Genomic DNA, 26,784 nt, shown 5'->3' with positions numbered 1-26,784 from the left:
TCGAAGTTCATCGTGATGTTATTCTTGGTTCATGTCTGTTCATGCAGAAAAACACTAAAACTTGTAGATGGCAAATGATGTAAAAGTTGCTGCCAACTTATAATCAACAAAGTAAAAACAAATGCATAACATTTATATCAAAATCAATTTAATCAATGAGCATTCCATCATGACCTTGTGAGATGTCTTTGATGAAAGCATCAAGATTTCTTTGAGATGATCCGTCCTCGGCGACTTTGAGTTCACTAGCTGATTTTCTCATGTTTTTCACCTCATTGTTCTCTGGATCCATGAAACTTCGGACAAGCTCTGCAATGCTAGCTCTTGTCACCAAACGTCCATCTTTTTGTTGTTCTTTCAACCTCCACCCTATCTTCCAATCATCAACAATTTGCTTACTATTTGGTGCTTGATCAAAAAGTATTGGGAAAGTGAGCATTGGAATGCCTGCATAGATAGCTTCAAGAATGGAATTCCACCCGCAATGTGTTAGAAATCCCCCAATCGAAGAATGGCATAGCACCTTCAGTTGGTCACACCAAGGTACTACCAACCCCATTTCACTGCCTTTTTCCGTTAGCCGAGAAGTTCCTCCACGAGCTACCCACAAATACAAAACACCACTATCTTGTAGCCCAGCAGCAATTTCATCCATTTGGTCATTGGAAACTGAGAGGAAACTCCCCAAGGAGACATACAGAACAGAACATGGAGGATGAGTATCAAGCCATTGCAGATAACTGGGGACATTTTGAACCATAGTCTCTGAGGAGTTCCCATGAAGTTCAAAGTAGGGGATTGCAGGGCCAATCGTATATATCGGAATATTGAACCTTGCTTTTAGAGTGTCAATGGCATGTCCTTCAAGCTCATAGACTGAAGTGAATAGAACATATTTGGCTTTTTGCACCCATGAAATGCATTCCAACGTAAGCTGGATCACTTGCCTCGTACTTCCTTCAAATATCATCCGAATATCCGGTGAAATTCCAGAGCTCTGCTCCGCAAGCTCACTTCCATTATCTGTATACAGTCATCAATTAATCATTAACATCATGTAACAATTGAGACATATTGGCAGAATATGGAAAACACTACAAGGAAAACGTTATACTGTAAATCAGTACCTAATGTATCGATCAAGAAAAGCCGGTTTTCTGTGAGAACCATGCTATGCAATACAGAAAAAAATTTTGCTGATGTTGTACAGAGCGAGGCCACAGGAAAGTTTCTTCGGTTTCCCATTCAAATTGCCCATTTCAATTCAGTATCGGCTATGATACCAGTCACTGGTAGCTCAAGAGTATCAAGGAGCTCCTCAAATGGAGCTTCCATCTTTGTCATAACAGCTTCATAAAAGCCAGGAAAATCAGCACCACGAACCAGCTCAGACGGGAGAACATTTGGTATCGAAGCAAAGTGGATGTTATCAGGCTTGGTGTAGGATCCGATAAAACCCAACCACTCTTCGGTGATAACAAAGGTGATAAGAAGATCATGCTTCCTTGAAGCTAGTAACTTGCACAGGTTCATCATAGGATTGATATGGCCTCTTCCAGGATAAGGTATTGCCACCAGAGTGCCGGAGATAGGTCTCGTGTGGACCAGATTCATGCCAGATATTTAACAAAGAGCAAGATATGGGGAAGAATTCTGAAAACAATCTGGCAAAGTTTATATATACAAATATTTTTAAAAGTTTTCAGTTTATATTTTATTGTGTGACTTGCAAGTTTGGCCTGTAGTTATTGGGCGGTAACAGTTGGGACCACAAAGCAACCTAGATGAATGGTTGATCTCACACAGTAACCAAGAGGATAAACTGGTAAACAGGGTATGTTCAACAATATAGTCTTTGATTAATGTCAATCATCACTTTGATGCTAAAGTTTGACTAGAAAAATTGAAATCAAGGTTACATTTCCAGCACAAACAACCCCAAAGATACAAAATGACTCTCAGTACACAAAATTGAGGTCAACTTAATTTTCTCCCATCCTTTTTCTTTCAACTGAAAACCAGCAACTAACAGAGCTTTGGGAGCTAATCTAATTCCCTGCAGAAGAAATATCACAGAAATCAGCCTTTTGTAATTTAAAAAGCATCTCTCTCTACCATGCGAAACCCAATAAACATAAAAAAAGGCAGGCCAACAGCAATATTATCCTCAGAAAGATATAAGCCTCATGAGCAGAAGTTGAATGGGAAGTTTGAAGTTCAACAAAAAATCTGCAAGTATCAACCGATGGATCAACAGTAGTGATGAGACCCAACCCCCCAAAATCACAGCTATCTGCCCTTTGATCATTCTGCTGATAGTAGCTGTTAAATGCGTAGGAAATATTACTGGGCCAGCTGATATTGGAACAGGAACCACCTGGAGACAGCGCAGTACAATCAGATGTAAAACATGCCTCCAAAGCACTTGCAGATGCATTTGACAAATCTTTGTTATTGTTTACAACGCACCATTTTGGAGCAAGGTATTCAACGAATTGAGCATTCACAAGGTTTTTAGTGCCCTGGCCGAAGTTAAAATGGTACTTGGCTTGGCCATCAAAAGTGAACACCCCCCAGTGTCGCTCAAAATTTCCAGAGGTTATGCTTCTATGGCCCTCATCCAAGAGGCTAAACATGAATGTTTCAATAGGAGGATTCCGACGTCTAAGAGGAGTTCCTGTTTTGCTATGAAGGTGATCAATGAGGCCCTTCATAAATGTCTCAGCAATAGATGAGGTTGCATTGGCTGCTCCATCAGTAGGCCAACCAATGCGTGCAACAACAATATCTATCTCTGGAAACCCAATCTTTGATAATGCACTAACAAGGGTATCATAACTTAAATCGAAGCTGTTTTTGTAAGTTCTATGACTGTCATTATGATGACGAGCATTTTCCTTGAAAAGACTAAAGTCAAGGGATATGTTCTTGTTCTGCTGGAAACTTATAAATGGAGAAATAGTCACAAAGAGAGGAGAGTGATGCTTGCTGAGAAATGTAAGTAGTTCGATCATGGTTTTATTGAGGTCAGTCCTGAAGTGTCCTTTTGAAGGCCGACCAGATTCAGACACAAACGTATCAAAACTACATGGAACAACAACTTTCACTTCACCCCCCAAGTTTGCTTTTGTTAAAGCTGCTTGGATGTTCATCGCTGCTCCAATGACAAAGGGATGAAACTGATCACCATAACTTTGGAGAAATGGTTCATCTCCAACAGCAACATACCTACAAAAGGTTTACTCAGCCATTGATGTAGAAGGAGAACAAATCTCAATCATAACTTAATAAATCAAAAGAAAAGGGCAAGAACTTTACAAAGGAAAAAGTGATGCATCCCATAAAGATTGGACAAAGTTTTGCACTAGCTATGAGAAGGGAACCCTCAACTAAGTAGAGTTGCTCTATGATTCTCGAAAATGATATGACTAAGAACATGTAAATGCAAATGCTTTGCATACCTATGACGTTTGTAAGGTCATTATCCACAAAATAATCCAACTGAACCGATATATCAAGTTGCCCTTACCTTTCATTGCCTTTTGACCTTCTACCAGGAAAAAGGAAAATCCAAATGCTCATTGAAGTTGTTTGAAGGGAAAAAAGAAAACTGTTTTTGGCGCCAAAGACATAGATATTTGGTGGCCAAACCAATTGGCAAAATCTTAATCAAAGACAAATGCAATGGTCAAGTCCCAGGCTTCCAGCCATAGTGAACCTGCAGTGGCTTCTATAGTACTTGCAGACCAAGTCTCTGGTTTCCATTCAGTTAGCTCTTATTAGGCCTAATGTCTAAGAGACAAAAATGCTAAACCAAATCAACATTCATAAATTCTGCAATAAAGCACTGAAAATCAGTAGTTCAGTACCACTGGTTTGTTATCTTTAAACTGATATAGCTGAGCTTTCCTACTAAATTGTAGCTTACAAACACCCAACAAAGGAAAAAAAAGCCATCAAAATCAGCAACTCACCTACCCACATTACCATTCCAAACCCTAACATCAAAACTAAATGAAGAACCTCATACCGGAACATGAAAAATATATACCCCATAATTTAAACTAAACAAACAAAATTAAAGGAGACAAATTTATGCCTTAACATCAAACCAAAGACAAAGATATATTTAAAAAAAAAGGAGGAAGACAAAAAAAATACTCAATTCGAACTCCAGCTCCACCATGAGAGAAGTAACGGGTAACATTATCATGGACCCAACTCTCAGCAGCTTTCCTAGAGGAGTTAAGAGTTTTGAGCATGGAATTGGGGATGCCCAGAGTGACAACAATGTTGGAGCCAGAGAGAGCTTGTAGCACAAGTGGGTCAGCATCGAAAAGCTTGACCTTGGAAACCTCGTTGGACTTCAAGAGCTCAACCACCTTGGGAGGTGGGAGAGGGTGAGAAGACATGGTACCCCAGTTGACGCCTATGGCGTCAGCTGTAGAACCAAGAAGGCATAGAATGGTGAGAAAGAGAAACACTGGGAAGGGATACATATGCTATGATAGCAATGAATTAGCTGGTTTTGGTGGAGAGACAGTGAGGTAGAAATGAGTGTGCTCTGTTCTCCTTTTTCCAACTGAGCTTTTAAAACTTATATGGTTTTAATTATGCTACAATCCCTATACTATCGCCATATATAAAATTTAATTCTTTTACTTTTACTTTTAATTTCAGAAATTTAAACCTCTAATATTGATAGCATTGCAAAAGAAATTTCATTAAATTGAATTACGGGGCGTTTTTTTTAAAAGTAGTCATTTAAATTTGCTTGGAAGCCATGTAAGTAGAAAAAAAATCGATTGTTACTCTTTCTTATTTGAAATTATGATCCCAAACTTAATAATTTTATTTTATTAAACCAATTGGCATAGACTTGCATAAATTCAACTACCTTGGGGTTGAATGCTTGATTGGTATAGGAATAGGATGGAGACCAGTTCACCACATGATTGGCCTAAAAGTGAGAATATATGGTCTTTGACTAGTATTTATTTTTTATCCAAAAGAATAAAAGGCATATGTTGGGAAAAGGTTACAATAAAAAACAGGGCGTAAAGGCATTGTTTTGATGTGCAAGGTCATAGTTGGGAGTTATACTGAAATGGGGTTGCCTTGGCAAAATGGGGTTTATAAGAGAAGAGAGAGCAGGTGAGGTTTGTGATACATGTCATTGCGGAGTTCGGATGATGTGATTGAGGCTTGAAATGCATGTGTTTTACTTTGAAACATAACTTATTATTGCCAGTAACTATTGTCTGTAGAGAATTGAGTTAGCAATGGAATGGGTTCCATATATATACAAGAATGAGTTTTTGATGGATTGGGGTATGTCCATTTCAAAGATGTCACCTTTGGGAGGTTTGTTAAAAAGGCAAAGCAGCCCAACTGAAGGGTTGGAATGAATTGCAGTTCCCGAGTGAGCGTTGCACGTCATACGAATCTCTGCCCTTGCCTTATTTCCTCACATCACATTTCCACTTCCAAGTCTTACGAAGAATCACTCCTTTCGGTTTTCTACTACTTGCTTCACCTCTTAAAGCCAAAATGTAATGATAAAAACAGGGTTAGGTTAAAGGCAGAGCCAAAAGAGAAGATTGAAGATGCAGGTTTTTGGTCTACACCGTCCCTGAAATGCTGTCGGCGACCCAAACAACAGCTTTTCAAACCAGCTGAGAGGGGTGGGACACACTCTTGTCCTATTCATTCTTTACAATCTTTGTTGGGTCTTGGCTTCTCATCACTTCCATCTATTTACTTGTTTACCTCTCACTTAATGCAACGTTCAACTTCTTCAATTACAGCTCTTCTCCAAACATTGTTGATGAGGTTTATAAATAGTTTACCATAATTTCTAATAATAAATGAAAATTTTTTGTTACACTTATCATTACAAATTTGTTTGATTTAATTAGTCGGATATCATTTTAAATTTATAATCCCACGGGGCAACTTTCTTATCAATTATCATCTATTATATATAGATATGTGTTAGAAAGTGATTAATCTACAAAATTCATTATTTATGTGTTCTTTAGAATTAAAGGAGATTGATTCATGTTTGAGATAATTTATTATTTATTTTTCATACTACTAACCACGCACTAAGAATTATAACTATGAAAGCCCTCCTTAGGTAAAGACAAAAGCAACAATTGGCATCCATGTATTACGACCTTTTCCCTTTCGGACGTCACTTTAATTGCTTACTTTTCACTTCAATCAAATTAATGTAGACTAGTAGAGATGCAATGAGAGATTGATCAAAGTTGGAGTTCATATCCTCATCCTCATCATATATAAGTGTACAAACATGAATTAATATCTACCTAAACCTGATTAGAGGCCATTTTGATCTATAGGAATTTATTGTTTTTGGGGGGAATGACTAGAGTTTACGTATATTACAACAAAAAGCTTAATCCATGAAACAAGAAAAAAAGAACTTGTAAAAATAGAAACAATTTAAGCTATGATGATAAGAGAGCAAAAAATGTAGCAATGGTCTGATTTGATATATAGATATACAAATGAAAGTCAGAAATAAGAATTTGAGTTGTGGGTCTATGTTATTATAGCAAAACAGAAGAATATTATGGAGTGTTATCATAATATATATATACAGACATACATATACACTTATGCAATAGAACCGAAGAAAAGGGTTGGCTAGCTACTGGTCCTTTTCGCTGTTAGGCAGTGCCTGCTTACCCAAAGGCAGCAATCACAAGGATCATTTTTACTAATTATTATTCATCCATGCTTGCAATGCAGATAGAGAAATTAGAAAGTGTTGTTTTCCAGATGGAGAAAAAGAATGTGAGAGGAAGAGAGGAGAGAAGCAGATAATTTAGAGAGGATGGGATTTAAAAGAGTTATATATAAAAGCAAATTAAAAGAGAATAAAACAAAAAACCCTCAAAGTCTTAGATGAAGGTTTTATTAGTTAAATGCAGAGAGGCGCACGTGTGCATATATATATATAACACAGCTGAAGATGAAGAAAGCCGGGACCAGATCACGTACTGTTGTTTAGAGAAATCTATTTTGTAGTATAAGATTCGGCTAACAAGTGTTTGTGTTGTGTTCAGTGTAACAAGTCTTCTCTTGTCTCCTCACACTTTGTATTAATTTGTCAGCTAAAAACATATCTTAACCCCACCCAACCACCCCCCCCCAAAAAAAAAAATCCATACAAATGCAAAATTATCTGATTGGACTAAAGCTTACAAATAGGTCAAAACAATGAAAGCTACCCAATAGCGATAATGATACTTTGCCAAGTTAATTTACTTGATAACATGAATGCAAAGTTACCCATTAGTTCGTTGTTGAGGAAGAAGCTAAAGTTAAATAATTATAGAAGCAAAAAAGGCTCTCTGTTTTTTTTTTCTTTTAAAGATGGAGTACAAGGGGCAGGGGATATTAAAAATAGATTAATAACTCTCGTCTTATTGTTTTTATTTCAACTTATACATATATATGTATGTGTTTATATATATAGTAATCATGTTCATGCATGACAAGAAATGAAGAAACTGTAGAAGTGGAAAAATGTCGAAAGTGATTAAACAAGATTGCTAACTAAACTTAGTTCATGTGATAACTCATCATAATCACATATAAAACAGCTATTAGAAGACAAAATAAAAAATAAAAATAGTAATTAAGAGAACAACTATAAGCTATTAGTGGTAGCAGCAGCGGTGACAGTACCCACGTTAGCCGTAGTTCCACCAGAACTATCATCACCGGCAGCACCACCAGGTGGTTGAGTACCAGAAGCCGCCGACACAGCCGTAGTAGTAGGCCTTTTTCGCTTCTTTTTCTCATAAGGAATCCCTCTAGCTTTAGCCTGCCCTCCTCTCACTTCCCTCAAATAAATCCTCACAGCCCTTGTCCCAAAAGGGTTTGATTCCCGACGTCCACCGTTTTCTTCATAAGCAGCTCTCAGCCGTCCGATCAACGCGTCGAGGCTACCCCACGCTTGCTTGAGTGGACAAGAACAAGGATCGGGCGGGTTTGCATGTCCGAAATAAGGACAAGCCGTTACGTGAACCTTAGTTTTGCCGAACTGGTCAAGATATTTCAAGAACTCGATTACGTGTGCGCCGCTGCAACGAGATAGCGTCAGTGGGGGCTTGTGGTTCTTCAAGTACTGCAAGAAAGTGTTCCAGTCGCGACGCTTTTGTGACTCGTAGCGACTCGGTGGATGAGCTGGAGAAGAAGACAATTCACCAGCTCCACCTTGTTGTGAATCCATCAGCACCGGTGCTGTAGCTGATGATGAACCCTCGTTGATGCTATTCGGGTTGGCTCCGGAACCAGAATCCATCGATTTAAAACAAAAAAGAACACTAAACCTATCAAAATCCTAAGCTCTTAGGTTAGGTAAAATAGTAGTATTAGGGTTCATATTGAAAGAAGTGATAGGCTCCCCCACCCACCGGTGACAGGAAAGATTTGCTTGTATTCTCTTTATTGGTGATAGAGAAGAAGATATGATTCTGAGTTAAAGAAGGAAAGAAAATGAATTGATGTTAGAAAAAAAAACCAAGTAGCAAGAACAGGAATATCGATGATGTGGGACGTCCAAATACACTTGTTACGTACATTTTTATATTTGAAAATTAAATATTCAAATCTAATACTGTAGATTACGAAGTGGATCATGAGAAATGGTGGTGTGTACTCTTTGTGTATGTATATTGCTCAATATTCAATAATATATAGTGTATATAGTTTTCATGTAGGGTGGATCACATGGTGGCCCCAATGGAGGTGACATGGTTCACTATTGAATCCCATCCCCGGCGGCCCCATCACTCCTTTTTCCGCTAAAGGATCCATATTCCATAAATATAAAAGCAAAACTAAATGGGGAGCTTCCTAGTTGCTGTGTAGAAGTGCAGTACACGTTAGGAAATCGAGAGTGTGCATGGGATAGTTATGGTTGTGGGGGTGCATTTAAAGAGTTAAATTGAAATGATAAGACATAGATGAAATTATTAAGAGAAATAATAATTAACTTTAAAAAGGTTATTCAATCTCCATAAATAGAAAAATCCCCTTCATTTAAAATTAAAATGTATATATAAACATAAAATATAAAAAAGGGCAACACCAATAAGAATGCACATGCACCATGCATTTGCTGGTAGCCACAGTATTTGATGTTTACATTTTACCAAGGAATAGGACTCCTGAATTAACTTCAATTGTACAATCATTGCACATTTTGTCCTACGGACCCAAACATTTTACATCTTCAATAGTCCCAAAAATATATATAATTTAGGTACAACAAATAAAAATATGTTAGTACATGCTTCTTGAGTTATTATTATATGTATACATAGAATAATCGCTTTTCTACAATTATAATCTAAAGAAATATATATACACATTGCATTTTGCTTTGGACTGCACGTCAAGGCAATGTCATATGTTGAAAAGATTAGACGATCATGAACAATGATTTATAATATATTAGGTTTTTTTTATCCTGTTTTATAATATCAATATTTTATTGAATTATGTAAATAATATGATAAAAGCAATAATAATAAATAGTAAATATCTAAACATGAATTTTTATAAGAAGAATATGAATAGAATTGTGAACATAAATTTTTAGTAAAAATATTAACAGCTTTTTTTTAAAATTATAAGAATATAAAAAAGAAAAACTATAACAAAATATTCAAAATCTGAGTGGATTTCATATAAACAAATTTTGTTAGAATTTGGATTTGAAATTAATTAATTAATTAATTAGTATAAGCAAATTAGAGTAATAACATGGGATGTACCGGAAATCATATGACAAATGTTAAAATATATTAAAATTATTGAAAAATGTTTAGAAATATTTAAAATGAATAGTTCAGCCGATTGAGCGTGTCTTTGGATGAGCGGTGTATTCGCTTATGGTAAAGTTAAAAATAGCGGTGATGGTGAAATAAAAGATTTTATTACACCACAATCACTGTCAACCTAAAGGCATTTTGAATCGAGCTCAATTGACATGGGTATTATTATTAATGCAGGAGGACGTAGGTTCAAGTATACTGAAACGTATTATAATCACAGTTTTACCACATCGCCTCGTCAATAATATTGAGTAGCATTTTGGTGGTGGTGATAGTAATTAAAACAACAATGGAGTTTGAAGACAGATTGAGTGATCTCCTCGATTTCTTTCATTGATATACATATCTAAAAAAGTAGCGTGAAGGAATATAATGCATAAAATCATAATCTTTGTATACCCTACCACTAATGAATGGTTCTTTTCAGTCATGCAATAATATTTTTCATATTTCACCTCTTCACTACTCAAACTCCGAAGCAATCAATCAAAGCTAAGAATGCCAAAACCCTACCTTTTTACAATGGAGTGGGGATATCATTCAAATAACAAAGGATCAAAAGATCTAATACAGTAAATATTGGTCTCGGGCACACAGCCAGGCTGATAGGTTGTACACCATCACAAAGCTGCATCATCTTTGTTGATTTCTATATTATGAAAGGCTGTTGTACGTATATGCATGTGTGTAACAGGGCCTCATTGTTTTATCTAATAACTCCATCTACCATCATCCATAGTCTAGTCTAATATTCCCTGGCCCCTTGTAGGGTCTATGTCCTTCTTATGTTGACCAAAACTTAGTAAAAGTTCACTTTTTGGATAAACCATTATTTTAAGTCCCATCTTTATACCTAAGAAATCAATGGAATAGTTTTTGTTTTTTAAATGTAATTTGCTGTAGGATGAGAATCTAGATAGAGAGTCATAATTACCAAAACCTATGCTATGTCAATAGGGTTGTGTATATAATAATAAAAAAAAAGTTAATGGATGGGATGAAGTGTGAGCTCGAGCTTTTGTTGTTTGTTTGTATACTTTGAATAAGCGATGGGAAAATTTACTGAAATGGGACGATGACGGCCCCCAACCCTTCCGTAGCCATCCGTGTAAGTCCATGTTATTTTTGGACCGTGCTTTCATGGGCCTCCCGTTACCGTCACCAAAATTTTCACAGTCGTGGTTTTTTCTTTTTACTACAAATATTAATATATATATTTTTTAAAAATTCACATGTATAATTATAAATATAAGTATAAATAATATAAATCTGATTTATTAGTATTAGAATAAATTAAATGCAAGGAATAATAAACCCAGACTTAAATTAGAATAAATTTAGATATAATTCGTACATAATGAAACTTTAGTTCAAATCAGAGATAGAGCTAAAAAAAATTTTTAGATGATAATTTGAACTATAAAACTTTAAGAACTAAAAATATAATATTTCTATTGTATTAGCATAAAATTTTACAATTTTTAAGAAACTAGATTATAAAATTTCAAGTCATTCAAAATTATTTTAGTCTTTTTTAACATAAATAATCATATTTTTGACAAATGTGATTTATTATTTTGGATAATATAGTAATACTATTTTAGGATGCCTTTTGATGGGCAGTAATTGTCGTGCCGTGAAACTTTTTACCTTATAGCTACAATAATTAATATTATTGTCACTACTAAACATATCGTCCATCCAAAAACACCTTTAATAATTATATAGCAACACCTACTTCTCAAAAAAAAAATTAATCAAAATATATTTTTACAAAATCATCCAAATAATTAACAAAATTAAATTAATATGAAAAAACTTTGGTGGGTTTGCGGGGTAAAAAGGAAAGGAAGAGCTGACAAGCTATCCTATCCTTTACAACTTACATTCCGTAGTGCATTCTCAAGTTGTCTCATCATCCAATCAAATGTTTACGTTTAGAAGTCAGAGGTTAAATTATACATTTTTATAAAATTTAAAATGTAATTTTATTATATTTATTTATTTATATTTTTAGAGATTTTAGAAGAATGAAATCAAAATTACATTAATTTTGAGAGAATTAAATTATAATTTTTAAATTTTAAAGGTCTTAAACATAATTTTCTTAATTTAATGTTTTATGTGTACAAACGAAACAAATTAAAGTTTACACATCATATTGCATATTAAAACTAGATTTATTTATAATTATGGTAAATTTAAATAATTATAATAATTTATATAAAACAAGATGTATTGAAAATGAAAAAAAAATACACAAATGTATTAAAATGTACACATCTCTTAGTTAATAATCTGTAAAAATTTATCGAAATTTTAACATTTTAAATATGTGACATTAAAAATAGTAATTATATATATTTAAAAAAAACTTAGCACAAAAAATTATTTAAAAAAAATTGTCCACAAGATTGTTTCTACTATAATTGATATTAATTCAAAAAAATATTATTAGTATGGATAAAAGCGCTATGAAAATTCTTGTAATAGGAACTAGATTGCTTTTTGCTTCCTTAATCAAATAATGGGTAATTAATTTTAATAAGTTAGATAAAAAAGTAAATTAGTTATTTCTATTAAAAAAATTATCCAAATGCACAGTTAAAAATTCACATGGCTACTGGAATAACCAAATAGTTCACCAAATATACTTCATACTGATATGTAGAGATCAACTTTTAATAATATAAATGAATGAATTTAAAAAAAATCAATTTACTCTTTAATATAACTAATTTACCTTTTTTTTAAATAGAGAAGAAAATACAATCCAACTACTTCTAGAGGTACTCATGGCCCGAGTCAGATTTGAGTTGAGTTTAAACATGATATTAACATATTTTCTGTTTGTCCAGTCCAATCCGAAATATAGGTCTAAAGTTTTATCCAAATTCACCCATATTTGCAAAAGATTAATCAAAGCTCATTTTAAACTCACCCATATTATATTTAAAATATTTTTTATTTTAATATTATTAATATTATTTTTTTATTTATTAAATTTTTTAATAGTCATGCTAACATCATTTTAATGTTTACATTAGAATAATATTATATATTTAATATAAGTATTTTTTTTAATATATTTTAAATTACATGTTATATAAAAAAACATAATATAAAATATTATAAATTTAGAAATATATCGGATCGAGCCAAACTTAAGCATTAAATGTTCAAGCTTGAGTTTAATTTATTTTTAAACAGATTTAAACTATTTTATTTAACTCTATTTTTCAGGACTAAATAGATAATCCTAGCCATGTGTAAGCGCATCCTATTTTTTCCCGCTCCATTAAAAAAATATGTTTAGAAGTTACAACACGTAACTAGACATGCGATGAACTGTAAGAAGGAACAACAGCCCAACCAAACAAATAAAAGCACCTCATCGTCTTCCGCCTCTCTAGAACTCTCTAGCTTCATCGCTCGCTTTCTAATTTCTTCCATTTTTACTACCTTTCCACTCATGTCTCGAATTTTCTTCATTTCTCCTAAATCCCCTCCCCCCTTTTGTATATATACCTCACCGGGTTCCCTTTGCTAAATCATCAGCCAACATTACACATACATCTAAGCAATCGATTAAACCAGACAAGCTCTCTTAAAAATCCCTTTATTTTCCCTGTATAATTCTTGTTTCTTGTTTAACGCATAAGAATGGCGGCCAAAGCTGAAGGCAAGGCAATTGGGATTGATCTCGGGACGACATACAGTTGTGTTGGTGTATGGCAGAATGATCGAGTGGAGATTATTGCCAACGACCAAGGTAACCGAACGACACCGTCTTACGTTGCTTTCACCGACACCGAGCGTCTCATCGGTGATGCTGCTAAAAACCAAGTCGCTATGAACCCACAGAACACTGTTTTCGACGCTAAACGTCTGATCGGTCGTCGATTCTCTGACCCAGCGGTGCAAGCCGATATGAAGCATTGGCCTTTCAAGGTTGTTGCCGGCCCTGGTGATAAGCCGATGATCGTCGTTAATTACAAGGGTGAAGAGAAGCAGTTCGCTCCTGAAGAAATTTCTTCCATGGTGTTAGTCAAGATGAAGGAGGTTGCCGAGGCCTATATGGGTCAAACCGTGAAAAACGCTGTTATCACCGTGCCTGCTTATTTCAATGATTCCCAAAGGCAAGCTACAAAAGATGCCGGATCCATTTCCGGGCTTAATATTTTAAGGATTATCAATGAGCCAACGGCTGCTGCAATTGCGTATGGCTTGGACAAGAAGGCATCAAGGTCCGGCGAGAAGAACGTATTGATTTTCGATCTGGGTGGTGGCACTTTCGATGTTTCATTGTTGACGATTGAAGAAGGTATATTTGAAGTTAAAGCCACCGCTGGTGATACTCATCTTGGTGGTGAAGATTTCGACAACAGGCTTGTTAATCATTTCGTTCAAGAATTCAAAAGGAAACATAAGAAAGATATCAGCACCAATGCAAGAGCTTTGAGGCGATTAAGGACGGCATGCGAAAGGGCTAAAAGGACTCTTTCATCCACTGCTCAAACCACCATTGAAATTGATTCACTCTATGAAGGTATTGATTTCTATTCCACTATTACAAGAGCAAGGTTCGAGGAGTTGAACATGGATTTGTTTAGGAAATGCATGGAACCTGTTGAGAAATGTCTACGAGATTCCAAAATCGACAAGAGTCAGGTCGATGAAGTTGTTCTGGTTGGTGGATCAACCAGGATTCCTAAAGTTCAGCAACTTTTACAAGATTTCTTCAATGGCAAGGAACTTTGCAAAAGCATAAATCCCGATGAAGCTGTTGCTTATGGTGCTGCTGTTCAAGCTGCTATTTTAAGCGGTGAAGGGAACGAAAAGGTCCAAGATTTGTTGCTTCTTGATGTTACTCCTCTCAGCCTTGGTCTTGAAACTGCTGGTGGAGTGATGACGGTGTTGATTCCAAGGAACACAACGATTCCAACAAAGAAGGAACAGATTTTCTCTACATATTCTGATAATCAGCCTGGGGTTTTGATTCAGGTATATGAAGGTGAAAGGGCTCGAACCAAAGACAACAATTTGCTCGGCAAGTTCGAGCTGACAGGGATCCCACCAGCACCAAGAGGCGTTCCACAAATCAATGTCTGTTTCGACATTGATGCAAATGGTATCTTGAACGTGTCTGCTGAAGATAAGACTGCAGGTGTAAAGAACAAGATAACAATTACAAATGATAAGGGAAGATTGAGCAAGGAAGAGATTGAAAGAATGGTACAAGAAGCAGAGAGGTATAAAGCAGAGGATGAGGAAGTGAAGAAGAAGGTGGAAGCTAAGAATGGGCTTGAGAATTATGCTTACAATATGAGGAACACTGTGAAAGATGACAAGTTTGCTGGGAAACTCGACCCTGCAGAGAAGCAGAAGATTGAGAAAGCGATTGACGATACAATTGAATGGCTTGATGGGAACCAGCTGGCTGAAGTTGATGAATTTGAGGACAAGTTGAAGGAATTGGAAGGTATTTGCAATCCCATCATTGCAAAGATGTATCAAGGAGGTGCTGGAGGTGATGTGCCAATGGGTGGTGGTGCTGAGATGCCTAACGGTGGTGGGTCTGGTGGGTCTGGTGCGGGGCCCAAGATTGAGGAAGTGGATTAAGTTCCATGGCTTTTCTTCTGCATATTAAATTACCTGCTGTTGTCTCTGTTCTTTTTTTTTTGTGTGTACCTTGGTTTGGCTTGTATTACGTGATGGATGCGATAGGTGAGGTTTTTAAGATGTTGCAATAAAAACTTGAAATTTCTTTCACCTCAACATAAGTACTCTTCAACTCTCCATTATTTTCAGATTATGATTTTACAAATACTTAATAGGGTAAGTAATTACACCCTAGAAGTTAATTGGAGGTTAATTTTTTGGAGTTTTAAGCGATAATTTGTTAATTGGTATAATAAATCATTATTTATTAACAAAATAAAAAAAATGTCTTAAATTTAAGTCAATTTAATGATTATTTTTGGATATTAGAAATTGTTAAATTTTGATTCCTATATTTATGATATTTACAATTGTTTCATGAAAAAAAACTATAAAAAAAGTTTTGATTAGTGTAAATAGAAAAGATTAAACGACAACACTTTTAAGATCCCGATGATTTAAACAAAAATTTGTGAATAATTTAGTGTCTAATTTATAACTTTTTAAAAGTTAGTAATTAAAATATAACATGTTAATTACTCATCTATTGATGCAAAAGAATTGGTCTACCAGTCTATTGATGCAAAAGAATTGGTCTACCAGGCAACTTGGCAATCAATAGCTAACAAGTGAAAATATACCCCAATTAAAACATTAAATACATTTAATCGTATGAGGTGACACAAAGTGCTACCCGGAGATCGTTTGAGGTTCCACATACATACATCCGATATGTTTCTATTTCTTGTTGATCATCCATGTGAAGTCCGCCGCGCGTGCTAACTGCATAGTGACAGTCACTGCCGCTGTCACGCTTGGAAAAGACAATCTGCCTTAGGATTGGTTCGTGGCCGTTAAGAAGATTGCCCATGCTTAAAACTTTTCTCCATGACTGATTAGCAGTAGGTGGGGTAAACATATTTGACACAACTTGTCTCTCGTTCATCTTTAGCTGCAGCTTCAGGTCAAATTCCTAAGCAAACAAGAGATGTTAAACCCAACACAGTTGAAGGCAAATTCTAAGAAACTGATGCGCTGAAGTTTCTAATAGTTAAATCTAAATTCAAGTTACTTGCTGATTTCAGTCTTTATGGAGTAGTAGATTGCAATATTGCCAACATTTTAATCACAAGTCCAACCAGACATGAAATGGATTTTCCCAAGCAATAGTACACTGAAACAGTCCACGATGCCCATGAATGCTAGAGTGGTAAAAGTGAAGAGATTCATGGCATAGAAGCTATTTACCTTCTGAATATCAACATCTGCTGAGCCCTTTCCCATGTTTGGAAGGTAAAAGTCGTAGTAGTCACTGAAAATAGCTTCATAGACACGTGGTGCTTGTATGAATTTATGACGAAGAGAAGCTGCAAGTGTTAGCAACTTCTCAACATGTTCAAGGGCAACACAAAGCCGTTTTAGGTCTCCAATTTTCTCACTATTTCCAGATAACAGATTTGCTGTGACATGCATGAGATTGAAACTTCAATGACCTTAATTTTGAAAAGTATAAACTTGCAAGAATGATGAAAGAAAACCTTGCAAAGGCCTTAGTGTAGATGCCATAGTATGGTAGAGTTGGTCCATTTTAGTTGTCATCTGCTTCAAGCTTCCAAAATTCGTCTGGTGCAGTGTGTCAGCTGAGGCTCTGAAGGCAGTACAAACCATTTGCTCAAGAAGCTGATGGGGTCGCACAGTTTCTAGGTAATGAAGTATCTGTAGAATTCAAGAAGCCAAGAAGAATCAAGCTTGATGCATCAAAGAACTGGGTAACAGTTATTACCAAGCTACTTGGTGAGCAAAGTTTCAAGTCATCTATATGTCAGGTAATAAATCTTTGCTACCAATGAATCAAATGTGAATAGTTAGGCACAACTCAAGATATGTGGGTACCATTTCTGAACCTCTTCCCCTATAAATCAATTCAGGTGGATACTAACAGAAGGGTTTGCCTCTGGAAACATCATCATCACAAACTTGGGAATGAGTAAGCAGTTTCCCATTGTCAGAGTCAGGATAATGAAACTAGAAATGAACTTTCAAATCATGTTTGCTACTGCACACAACTCTGCAAAGACTGTTGGAAAGCTTAGGCATTCCAAGTCATAATTTTCAGGCCTAAGGCCACATGTTTGTTCGGTAATGTCTCTGCACGTGACATTATCTTTTTGGTCAAAGGAACCACAGGGGATATCAGTATAATCTTGGTAAAATTCAAATTGAGGGGAGAAAAAAGCTAACCTTCTCTCCTTCTCGGTTTGGATCCAGCAGGGGTTTCTGTTCATAAGCAGGCAAACTAGGAGCATCATTCCAAATCTTTCTCCACGAGTTCCCGGGGCCAGACATCCTCTGTGAAAGTTTTCCTCGAGGGGGCCACTCATCATTTGCTTCACTTCCATCATTCTCCCAATCTCCAGGTGAATGCCACCGGATAAAATCTTCGAAAGCAGCATCTGAGTTTGCAGCTTTAAAGGCTGACATGTCTATCTCAAAATTTGAAGAATTGTCAGGAAAGATGCACAGTGAAGCATAGAGCAGACAAGAACATATTTGAGACTTTAAGCATCAAACTTATGAGAGAAGAAGGTTAAACAGAGAATGAAGGGACCATTTAACATCTAACATCATACAAGCCTGGACTTATTGCCTCTATCCTATTTGCACTCGTACATAAAAAAATTTACCGATTTGGGAGGGCAATTTAAGAATTGATTCCCTCTTATCAGCCCCCAAGGAGAGTGCCTACATGCAGTGTGTGACTCCACTAAGGTAGCCAGTAACTTTAACATTCTCTTCCTTGATGTAAAGTTGAAACATGCAGTTCCATTGATGCATAATTCAACAAAGATGAAATACGTAATGACCTTATTCACAGTTGTACTGCCAGGGAGTTCTTTGGATGAAGTCAGAACGGAAAGAATTCAGCAATTGTTTGGATCCAAAACATTTATATTTAAATACCTAAAATTGGGTCAGATGCAATGAATCCCCAATCTGCCGGACTAGGATTAAAAATTGACACAGGAAAAGATATATCAACTAACAAAACATCAAAATATTTCTAAATAGGGAGGAAGATACTCTTTGTGCCAACTATTCAACAGTTTCTTAGCTCCGTAACTAATCCCCAACAAAACCAGATGTAAATGTTGAAAAGCTTTCTGTTTTCTTTGAACTTTCCCAGTTCAACATCAAAGCATGGTTCCATATAAAATGAATTTAGCAGTCTCTTGAAGTTACATCTGCCACTGGCAATATCTAATTACTTACAAAGTAACATAACAAAATCACTCTGAAGAGGAAGAGCATTTAGTATAGTTATTACCTGAAGATAATGTTTCTCTCTCCAACTGTGCAGAAAAGTTCTGTAATGAAACAGAAAGCATCCTCTTGAGCGGTAGTAAATAATTAAAGTTGTTCAAGACAACATGAAATATATAAAAAATGCTATAAGTTCTTTTTTTTTTCCTTCTAATTATAATCATGATGGATGAAACACGCAAACAAAAAATGTATAAAGGTAAATCTATTGCCAACTGTGATCAGCAAATTAGATCCTATTCATGATTCAGAGATAGCCATAAAATTAACAATCAAGCATCCGTTAACCAATTAATGAAGGAAATAATGCTATTGAACTGCAAAATGAAGTATTGCAAGAGAAAGCCAACCCGTAAATTTTAGATATTTAGCACAGTGAAATATAACTCTATTAATTCTTTGGTGCCTGAGCTAAACAGTAACTAGAAAAAGCTGCTAGGTATCAGTTTTGAGTCACTGATAGTTAAAGAGAAACATATCATTAAAATGCTTAAAGCACATTAAATCTTACTTTGGCTTGAGAGAACTAATATGTCAGGAAGAAGGGAGAGGGCACGCAGAACATAAAATTTCAATGCCAAAACCAATTTTATATCGGCAACCTGATTCTTTGTCAAGCAAAATATGGATATCTCCATCCAGTTAATTCAAGTAAACCATTTAGTGGTCATTGGACTCATTACATGACTGTCTGAACTGATCTACAACTGACTAAATCCTCATACAATCCAAGTTCAAGGGTGTGAGAAGCAGGATGGCTACCTTGACTAATACCATGTTTACAACATATGACTCCCAGGTGATATGTTTAAGATTAATGGTTTGTCTGATGCAACAAAAAAAGAACAACCTGACATTCATAAGCAAATGGTTTCTAAAAAACTTGGGCTTACAAATGAATCACCAAAGGCCTCGACAGCACGGAGTCGTTCTTCATGCATGTCTTCTGTCATGAGTGGTGCATTCTATAACAGTTCAAAAGAAAAGAGAACCGCTACGTTAAGCATACTTTGTAGGAGTTTTTTTTTTCTTTTTTTTTTTTGCGGGGGGAGGGGGGGTAAAGCAGAGATGTGAGAGAAACCTGTGTAAATGGAGCATGCAAGCTCTGACACGAATTCAGAAGCTTCATAGACCCTACAGGACCAGCTGACCCTCTCCTTTTAGAATCTGAAGTGCTTTTATCAGCAGAATAGACATCTTGAGAATTGGTACTGAACTTTGATATAGATGTTCTAGATTCATTAAAACCTTCTAGAATCAAGGGACTGCAAAAACCAAAAGGATATCATGTTTTTATTATAACTTTGGTCCAAAATAAAAGGATGCAGTAACCTATTGCACACTGCAGTACAAAAGGAGAACATATGAATTGATAAATTTGTTATCTCATTTGTATTTCATAGAATCTTTTATACTAACTAATTATTGTGATATGGAAAAGTATTACAAGATACATCAAAATGAACCTTCTAACTCAGGAATTCTAGACATGCAATTAACCCAGGTTACATATCTGCTGAAGTAAACAGAAAATGAACCCAGCATCTCATACATCATTTTTTAAAAATGCACCACCTAGTCAGGTAACAAGGTGCATGGATTTGTCATTCTCACATATTCAATTAGCCCCACTAATTCTGCCTACACAAGTACCAATATAATAAAGGCAGAGAATGAATGCGCTTTAATCAGTGTCATCATAAGAGTAATCTAAAATGGACCAACTAATATCTCTTATGTAATATAGTTAAAGCAAAAGCAGAGAACCAAAAAGGAGTTGTCAAATCCACTAAGGACAACAATTTTTTATGAAGAAACCAAAGAACTCTCACTTGCTTAGTTCACCTGTCACGTTTCCCATCAAAATCCTGACTCTGAGTAAGAAAACTAGTAGACTCCTCTCCAACTTGAATATCTTCCTGCATTTTTTATCAAATGAAGAGGTCAAGCCAAAGACAATATGACGAACCAGGACCGTAGTGGTACAAGTAGAATAGATGTAACAAGAAAGAGAAAGGTAAAAAGCATGAGAAGAAGAAGGGGTAGACTCTTTTTTCTCAACCTCCACCTCGCCTTACTATCAAATACAATAAGCACAGTGAAGGAACAAGAGAAGACAAAAGGGGCTTACAACCTCCATATGTGCAAACACATCATCATTACTTCCAAGACAGTCTTGAAATTCTTCATTGAGTTCACGCTTCTTCTCAATGCATATTGCAAGCTGACAAGCAAAAGGGCAAAGTAAAATAATTCAATGGTCATCATATTGCTTGAAGGAAAAAGAAAAAGTGAATATTAAAAATAAACTAGTTACATAAATAAGATAAGATTCTTCATAAACAAGTACCTACTAGAGGAAGAAAAGTAAAAACAAAATGGAACATACAAGGTCTTGACAACAAAATGCAATCAAGGTAATTTTCTACGGGTCTAAGTTTAGCCTGCAACAGAGCTTTGTAAATCACATTAAAGCATGCGCCATTCAGTGTAACCAATGGCTCTCAGGACTTAAGAGAACCATTTTACTGCAAACCCATGTCTAACCTAAAAGATTTGAACTAGAAAGCTAGCAGACAAATTAGAGTAGCAATGATAATTAAAAAATTAGCTAAAGGTCTCATGAAATAAGTGCATGGCAAATACAGCTATACTGTCTTCATTTTCCCCTCCAACTTGGGTAAACTGAATTAAGGGTAAAAGATAGTAGTAGAGTATGAGAAAATTGTTTGACAGTTAAAAGTACAAAAGGATGCAAGAGAAAGAAGCTAAATTAGAAAGATGACAATAACTAATAAGCACCATCCAGCTGGAAAAGAAGTCAATGATACAAGCTTGACACACATATAGGAAGTTCGGCTCCTTTAAGAACCCTATATTTCAATCAATATTAACTGTCTTCACTTGAAACATAGTCACAAGCTGTCAAACAATGACCATTAGATTTTATTACCATTTGTAGTTTCTGGTTGATTAAACAAGTTGCTAGGTCAATTGAACCATGGGCTGGCATTTTAGGCAATGGCTGTGACTCTTCCCAATACCAACGAATTTCTCGAACAAACTCTACCCACAACACTGCAATGGCTAAACACACAAGAAGAATAACCAACATTTAGTCAAGGAAAATGTTACAAGGTCAAATACAGACATTTTACTCTAGAAAGTTTATCATGCATGATTCCATTCATACCACGTATGCTACAATTGCCAAACCATAATGAGTGTAAACAGAACTGCGCAAAAAGAGACTCAAGAGGTGCGCCTTTAATTGCTTGAGATCTCTTATGTTTGCCTTTAGCAAAATCAGGAAATTGACGACCTGTTATGTAAAATTAGAAAGAAACAAGTGAATTTTAAACAATAAGTCATATGTGAAGGCAGAAAATTAATAGCTTAAGAACTCTTATATTTGCCTTAGCAAAATCAGGAAATTGAAGACTGTTATGTAAGGTTAAAAAAAAGAAAAAGCTGTTCTCCCTTGAGAAGTCATATGTCAAGAAAGAAAATTAATATTCATAGAAACTACTTAAACAAGCCAGCAAAGCAGACGATGAGTTGAGAAAAGGCAGATTTTTCTTCTTTTTGGCCAAAAAGAGCATTTGGTTATTTCTAGAAAAAGACACAGAGATGGAGAAGGTAACTTATGCCACAGCAAGAAACATCAAAGACTTTATATAAGCACATAGAGAGAAATATATAAAGCACGCAACATATTCTTGGAGATATAACACATCAAAATGCTTAGCGAATTGAAAGAAAAAGTACCCTCAAGCAAAAGATCTTTAAGCACACGATCAAGGACGGTAGGTGGCGGTATAACCATAGAGGACTTTAAATTGTCTGAACCAAGATTTTCATCTGCTAGTAACAAAATGCATGAGTTACAAAAAAGAACAAGTTACACAATTTAAAATAAATTTCGAGGTGACTTCAATACATCCGCAGCATCATATATATGCCAAGATGCAGATAGAGCTATTAAGACCTGAAACGAAATCCTCCATAAATTGAGCTTCAAATGACATATCCAGTGCACTAACCAAAAGCTGCAACTGGGAAGCAAATCCAATTCGATCTCCTTTTGAACTATCACTTCATACAAAAAATCAATATAATCAGATATGTCATAGGGAAAGACATTAAGGAACTAACAAATCAAAAAGGACCATAAAAACAAGAAGATAAATTTGCAGGACCGATCTCAGTTTCAGAATAAATATAGAACACATGCACAAATTCCTTACAGATTTGGAGACAAATTTGGAGTAAGAATCCACTTCTCGGCTTCATGGGGTGAAGCATTTTCCATTTCAGCCATTTCCAAGGAGCTTTCAATCACCTTTTCTGACCAAGTGGTCACCAAATCAAACCCTACATGCATAGTATCCATCAAACCAGTGCCTGCCGGCTATGCATAAAGAAAAAGCAGTCTCTCAAAGCTTCCATCAGCTCAGAGACCCTGCAAATTATCTACGAGACAGAATTTTCCACCAGCCTCCTCTTAATAAAGAAAAATGAGCATAACAAAAATAAGATTACCCTTTACTGGATCTTCTGCAGAATACCATTCACTCCAAGGGCAATCATCATCCCAATGCTTCCTATTGTGATTGCCACCGTCAGGCATCTTTTCAGATTCTGCATTTTCAGCATCAGCGTCTTGGATACCATCATTTTCATCATCATTGGGAAGGGTTCGATAAGTAAGTTTCATCATAAGATATACTTTGAAGAGATGTGTCAAATGGTCCGATGTCCAGTAAGCCTTCAAAAATAAGAGCATAACATCAATGTGTATAAAAGACATTAAAAAATCTGATGTAAACACTCTTGCATAGACACGAGAAATAACTATAAAATGCTAGTTAAAAAACCTAATGTTATCTCACTACCATAGTAATAATTGACCCATGTTAAATGCCAAAGACAAACAAACACTATAGTTTGTGAGCTGGAACAATCAATATCACATTTTTAATAAATAACAAGGGAACTTACAAACTTAGAAACAAACAATTCATACAATCCTTCCAAATGCATGAACTTTACAGGAACTTGGCTACCAATACGATCTGCCTCAAACCTTCTAGTAAAAATAGTTCCCATGTTCTGGATTCCAATAAACGCTTTTCTTGAAGGATCATGGACTGGCACAAATGCTGGCCACAAACTGCAGCACCAAAATTTATATAAGTTTCAGATTCAAAGTTATTAGTAATATTTCATGTAACAAATATACCAAGGTTACAAATATGAATAATTAGAATCTATTAACGATTAATAACATCACATGTTGCTATGTCAAAAGCAGATCAAAGAAAATTATACTTAATGGCAGCATATTTCTGTCAGAAACCCACCATGAACAATTTGACAAAGCAATTGCAACAGCACTTAAAAGCTTGCTAGACTCTGGAGCATCAAGTACCACACCGCTGGCACTCTGAGGTGAAATCACCTGTTGATGGCACACATCAGGCGCAAAGGAAATGAAAGCATCATAACATTATACAAACAGAAGTGAACTATTATCAAGAAGACTATTGAAAGAATAGGAAGGGGCAGTACAAGATGCTGAGCGTACCAAGAATTCTTTTACTCCAAAACAAAGTTGCAAATCATGCAAAGTGCAATTCCAGTCAGAAATGTTGCCTGTGCCAATCAAAAACGCAAGTCAAGAAACATAAGGTCAAACCCGGTAGCTCAATGATTAGGGGGTAAAAGTAATTTTTCACCAAAAATACCATTATTGTCGATCCCAAAGTAGTACTCCATGGAATAGATTTTTGTAGCATCTTTCAACTCGGATTTAATCCTATACATTTTATTAGAATAATCCAAATGAACAGCTCCCTTTTCCTACAAAGGACATGAAATCTGCTTTCATTGAAAGTGATCATGGGATAGCAAATAGAATCTTATCCTGCATCCTTATTCTTATCTATAAAAACTATGTAGAAGAAATTAAAAGATTTTGAATAACCAGAGTTAAATAGAACAATATTCTGAAATCAACGCAAGCGTACCAGCAAATTCTTTGGACCATCAGCTGACCACTGTCGACAAGTAGCCTCTATTTCAGATATGAACCTAAAAATTCGATAAGATAATATTAAAAAGGGAAGAAAAATAAATGAGTAAAATGCAGTACTGAAATCGTCAAGTTATTAAACACCTTTCCCATGAAGAAGCCAGAGTGAAATCATCAAAGTGTTCAATCTGCAGCAATAACCAGTAAACTTCAATTTTCCAACCAAAAAAAAAAATCAAAAGAAATTCAAATTGCTTTCGAAATTTTCTAGCTAATGGAAACTCGGAAATCAAAAACAGGAAAAAAAACAAAAGTGAAGATGTGAATGACAAACTTCCTCTTCTTCTTCATCGTCTTCAGTTAAATTGGCTTTGCTTGTAGATGCCATGAAAGAATCACGCGTTATCGAGCAGGTAAAATCAGCTTCAAATTTTGGTTCCGTCGCAAATTGCCGGTGGCTACAGAAAATTAATCAAAATCAATCGTTCATAGCAAAAAGTATAATCAAAAGCGATGAGGGTGACAGGGAAAGATCTGGTTCTCAAGGAAAACGCAAGTAAAAGTAGGAAAAGCAATTTAGCCATGGAATTACAATAAGCTCGATCTAATGCTAAAGTTTTGCAAAATTAGACTTACCTCCCCCAAATTATTCGTAATGACAAAAGTTTCTTGGTTTTTTAGTTAAAATTCGAAATTTGTCTTTTAACATTCCCATCCTTCAAGTCTGACCAATTTTTCGAACCAATAATTTGGCTCTAAAATGCAAATAAAGTAGGTTAACTAGCAGTCTCTTCCCGCATCTGATCATGCCGGAATCGTGTGTCTTAAACTTCACTAAGGTGGAATTTCATGAGAAGTCCCTCTACTATAGATATAAGATCAATTTGGTCCATGTATTATTAAAAAGAATTAAATAAGATTAAATTGGAATAAAATTATCACTGTCTAAAAAAAATGAGGTGAAAAACATTCTTTTCACTCATATTTCAACACCAAACAATATTTTATCTGCAAAATCATAAAATGTTTTTAAAAGATAACTCCCTTAAACTATAATTGACATTTTTTTAAAGTAAATGTTAATTATGTTAAAATTTAATGTTATTTTATTCTTTTCAACTGTCTAATTTAATTTTCTTATAATAAAGAAACATGTGGTGGTACATTTACCCTTTACTAATGATTAACTTAAACTTATTTACATCTTCATATTATTTTCTATTTTTATAGAAATATAATATAGTTTTTATTTAATATTTACTATTTTTATATTATTTTCATTTAATTGTATACATATACTAATGTTATATTATGGTATTATATATTTCATTTTTATTTGATTTAATTATGTATAGTATAAAAATAAAAAAAATTATATATATTACAAATAAAAATAAAAATAGTTCGAGCTAAGTTTGATATTTGAATTTTAAAATTCAAGCTTGACTTATATTTTAGACGAGTATTTTTCCTAAATTAATTTTTTTATCTAATGCTTTTAAATTTGAATAGATAACCTGACTCATAAATAAATTTAATAATCTGATTTGCCATCATTATGTTTGTTATATGCATGAATGCATCTCTCAACCTTGCCCATAGAAGCCTCGCCATGTCTAGGACTAACTTCTCACTATTGATACCTCACTAAACTCAAAGGCCTCGCCTAAGATAGCTCATGTTCAATTTTGACATATTCCACTTGTGAAGCTATCAAACAGTGGCGGAACCAAAAGAGGGCTGAAATTAAATTATATATTTTTATTATAGTAAAAATACAATTTCACTATTTTAATACTTTATATATTTATAATATTAAAAGATTAAATCAAATATTTATCATTTTGAGAGGCCAAAGCATAATTTTATCATTACTAATTTAAAATTTTATAA

At 35.0% G+C, this 26,784-nt stretch overlaps 4 protein-coding genes and 1 pseudogene across 7 annotated transcripts; 1 reads left to right on the top strand and 4 right to left on the bottom strand.

Moving 5' to 3' along the window:
- Positions 1-75: 75 nt before the first annotated feature.
- LOC107936057 (UDP-glycosyltransferase 87A1-like) lies at positions 76-1,728 on the bottom strand (annotated as a pseudogene).
- Positions 1,729-1,839: 111 nt separating this feature from the next.
- LOC107936054 (glucan endo-1,3-beta-glucosidase 9) lies at positions 1,840-4,610 on the bottom strand. 2 transcript variants are annotated; one of them, XM_016868699.2, is made up of 2 exons: positions 4,162-4,610; positions 1,840-3,228 (listed from the first exon to the last, which is right to left on the bottom strand). In XM_016868699.2, exons 1-2 carry the CDS (start codon positions 4,497-4,499, stop codon positions 2,112-2,114), a joined length of 1,455 nt encoding a protein of 484 aa, XP_016724188.1. In that variant the 5' UTR covers positions 4,500-4,610; the 3' UTR covers positions 1,840-2,111. The 2 variants fall into 2 exon arrangements, with proteins under 2 accessions (XP_016724188.1, XP_016724189.1); XM_016868700.2 differs by having other exon boundaries at positions 3,530-4,603.
- Positions 4,611-7,546: 2,936 nt separating this feature from the next.
- On the bottom strand, positions 7,547-8,617 carry LOC107936028 (protein LIGHT-DEPENDENT SHORT HYPOCOTYLS 6). The gene has a single exon (XM_016868673.2). The coding sequence runs from the start codon at positions 8,336-8,338 to the stop codon at positions 7,682-7,684; it is 657 nt and encodes a 218-aa protein (XP_016724162.2). The 5' UTR covers positions 8,339-8,617; the 3' UTR covers positions 7,547-7,681.
- A 4,591-nt stretch (positions 8,618-13,208) lies between these two features.
- Positions 13,209-15,647, top strand: LOC107936049 (heat shock 70 kDa protein). The gene has a single exon (XM_016868691.2). The coding sequence runs from the start codon at positions 13,539-13,541 to the stop codon at positions 15,495-15,497; it is 1,959 nt and encodes a 652-aa protein (XP_016724180.1). The 5' UTR covers positions 13,209-13,538; the 3' UTR covers positions 15,498-15,647.
- A 436-nt stretch (positions 15,648-16,083) lies between these two features.
- On the bottom strand, positions 16,084-25,471 carry LOC107936053 (rab3 GTPase-activating protein catalytic subunit). Of its 3 annotated transcripts, none has more exons than XM_041109687.1 (22): positions 25,226-25,471; positions 25,036-25,079; positions 24,887-24,950; positions 24,605-24,719; positions 24,445-24,512; positions 24,221-24,318; positions 23,859-24,030; positions 23,400-23,625; positions 23,105-23,231; positions 22,846-22,952; positions 22,626-22,718; positions 22,051-22,179; positions 21,811-21,944; positions 20,989-21,081; positions 20,703-20,776; positions 19,939-20,122; positions 19,751-19,822; positions 18,862-18,901; positions 17,778-18,019; positions 17,075-17,252; positions 16,785-16,996; positions 16,084-16,509 (listed from the first exon to the last, which is right to left on the bottom strand). In XM_041109687.1, exons 1-22 carry the CDS (start codon positions 25,277-25,279, stop codon positions 16,201-16,203), a joined length of 2,835 nt encoding a protein of 944 aa, XP_040965621.1. In that variant the 5' UTR covers positions 25,280-25,471; the 3' UTR covers positions 16,084-16,200. The 3 variants fall into 3 exon arrangements, with proteins under 3 accessions (XP_040965621.1, XP_040965623.1, XP_040965622.1); XM_041109689.1 differs by having other exon boundaries at positions 25,229-25,471; XM_041109688.1 differs by having other exon boundaries at positions 20,992-21,081; positions 25,226-25,470.
- Between the last annotated feature and the right edge of the window lie 1,313 nt (positions 25,472-26,784).

Source organism: Gossypium hirsutum, chromosome D13 (assembly GCF_007990345.1).
Source record: "Gossypium hirsutum isolate 1008001.06 chromosome D13, Gossypium_hirsutum_v2.1, whole genome shotgun sequence".
Lineage (NCBI taxonomy): Eukaryota > Viridiplantae > Streptophyta > Magnoliopsida > Malvales > Malvaceae > Gossypium > Gossypium hirsutum.
The sequence above is the reverse complement of the archived record's forward strand: the minus strand, read 5'-3'. Positions and strand labels throughout refer to the sequence as shown.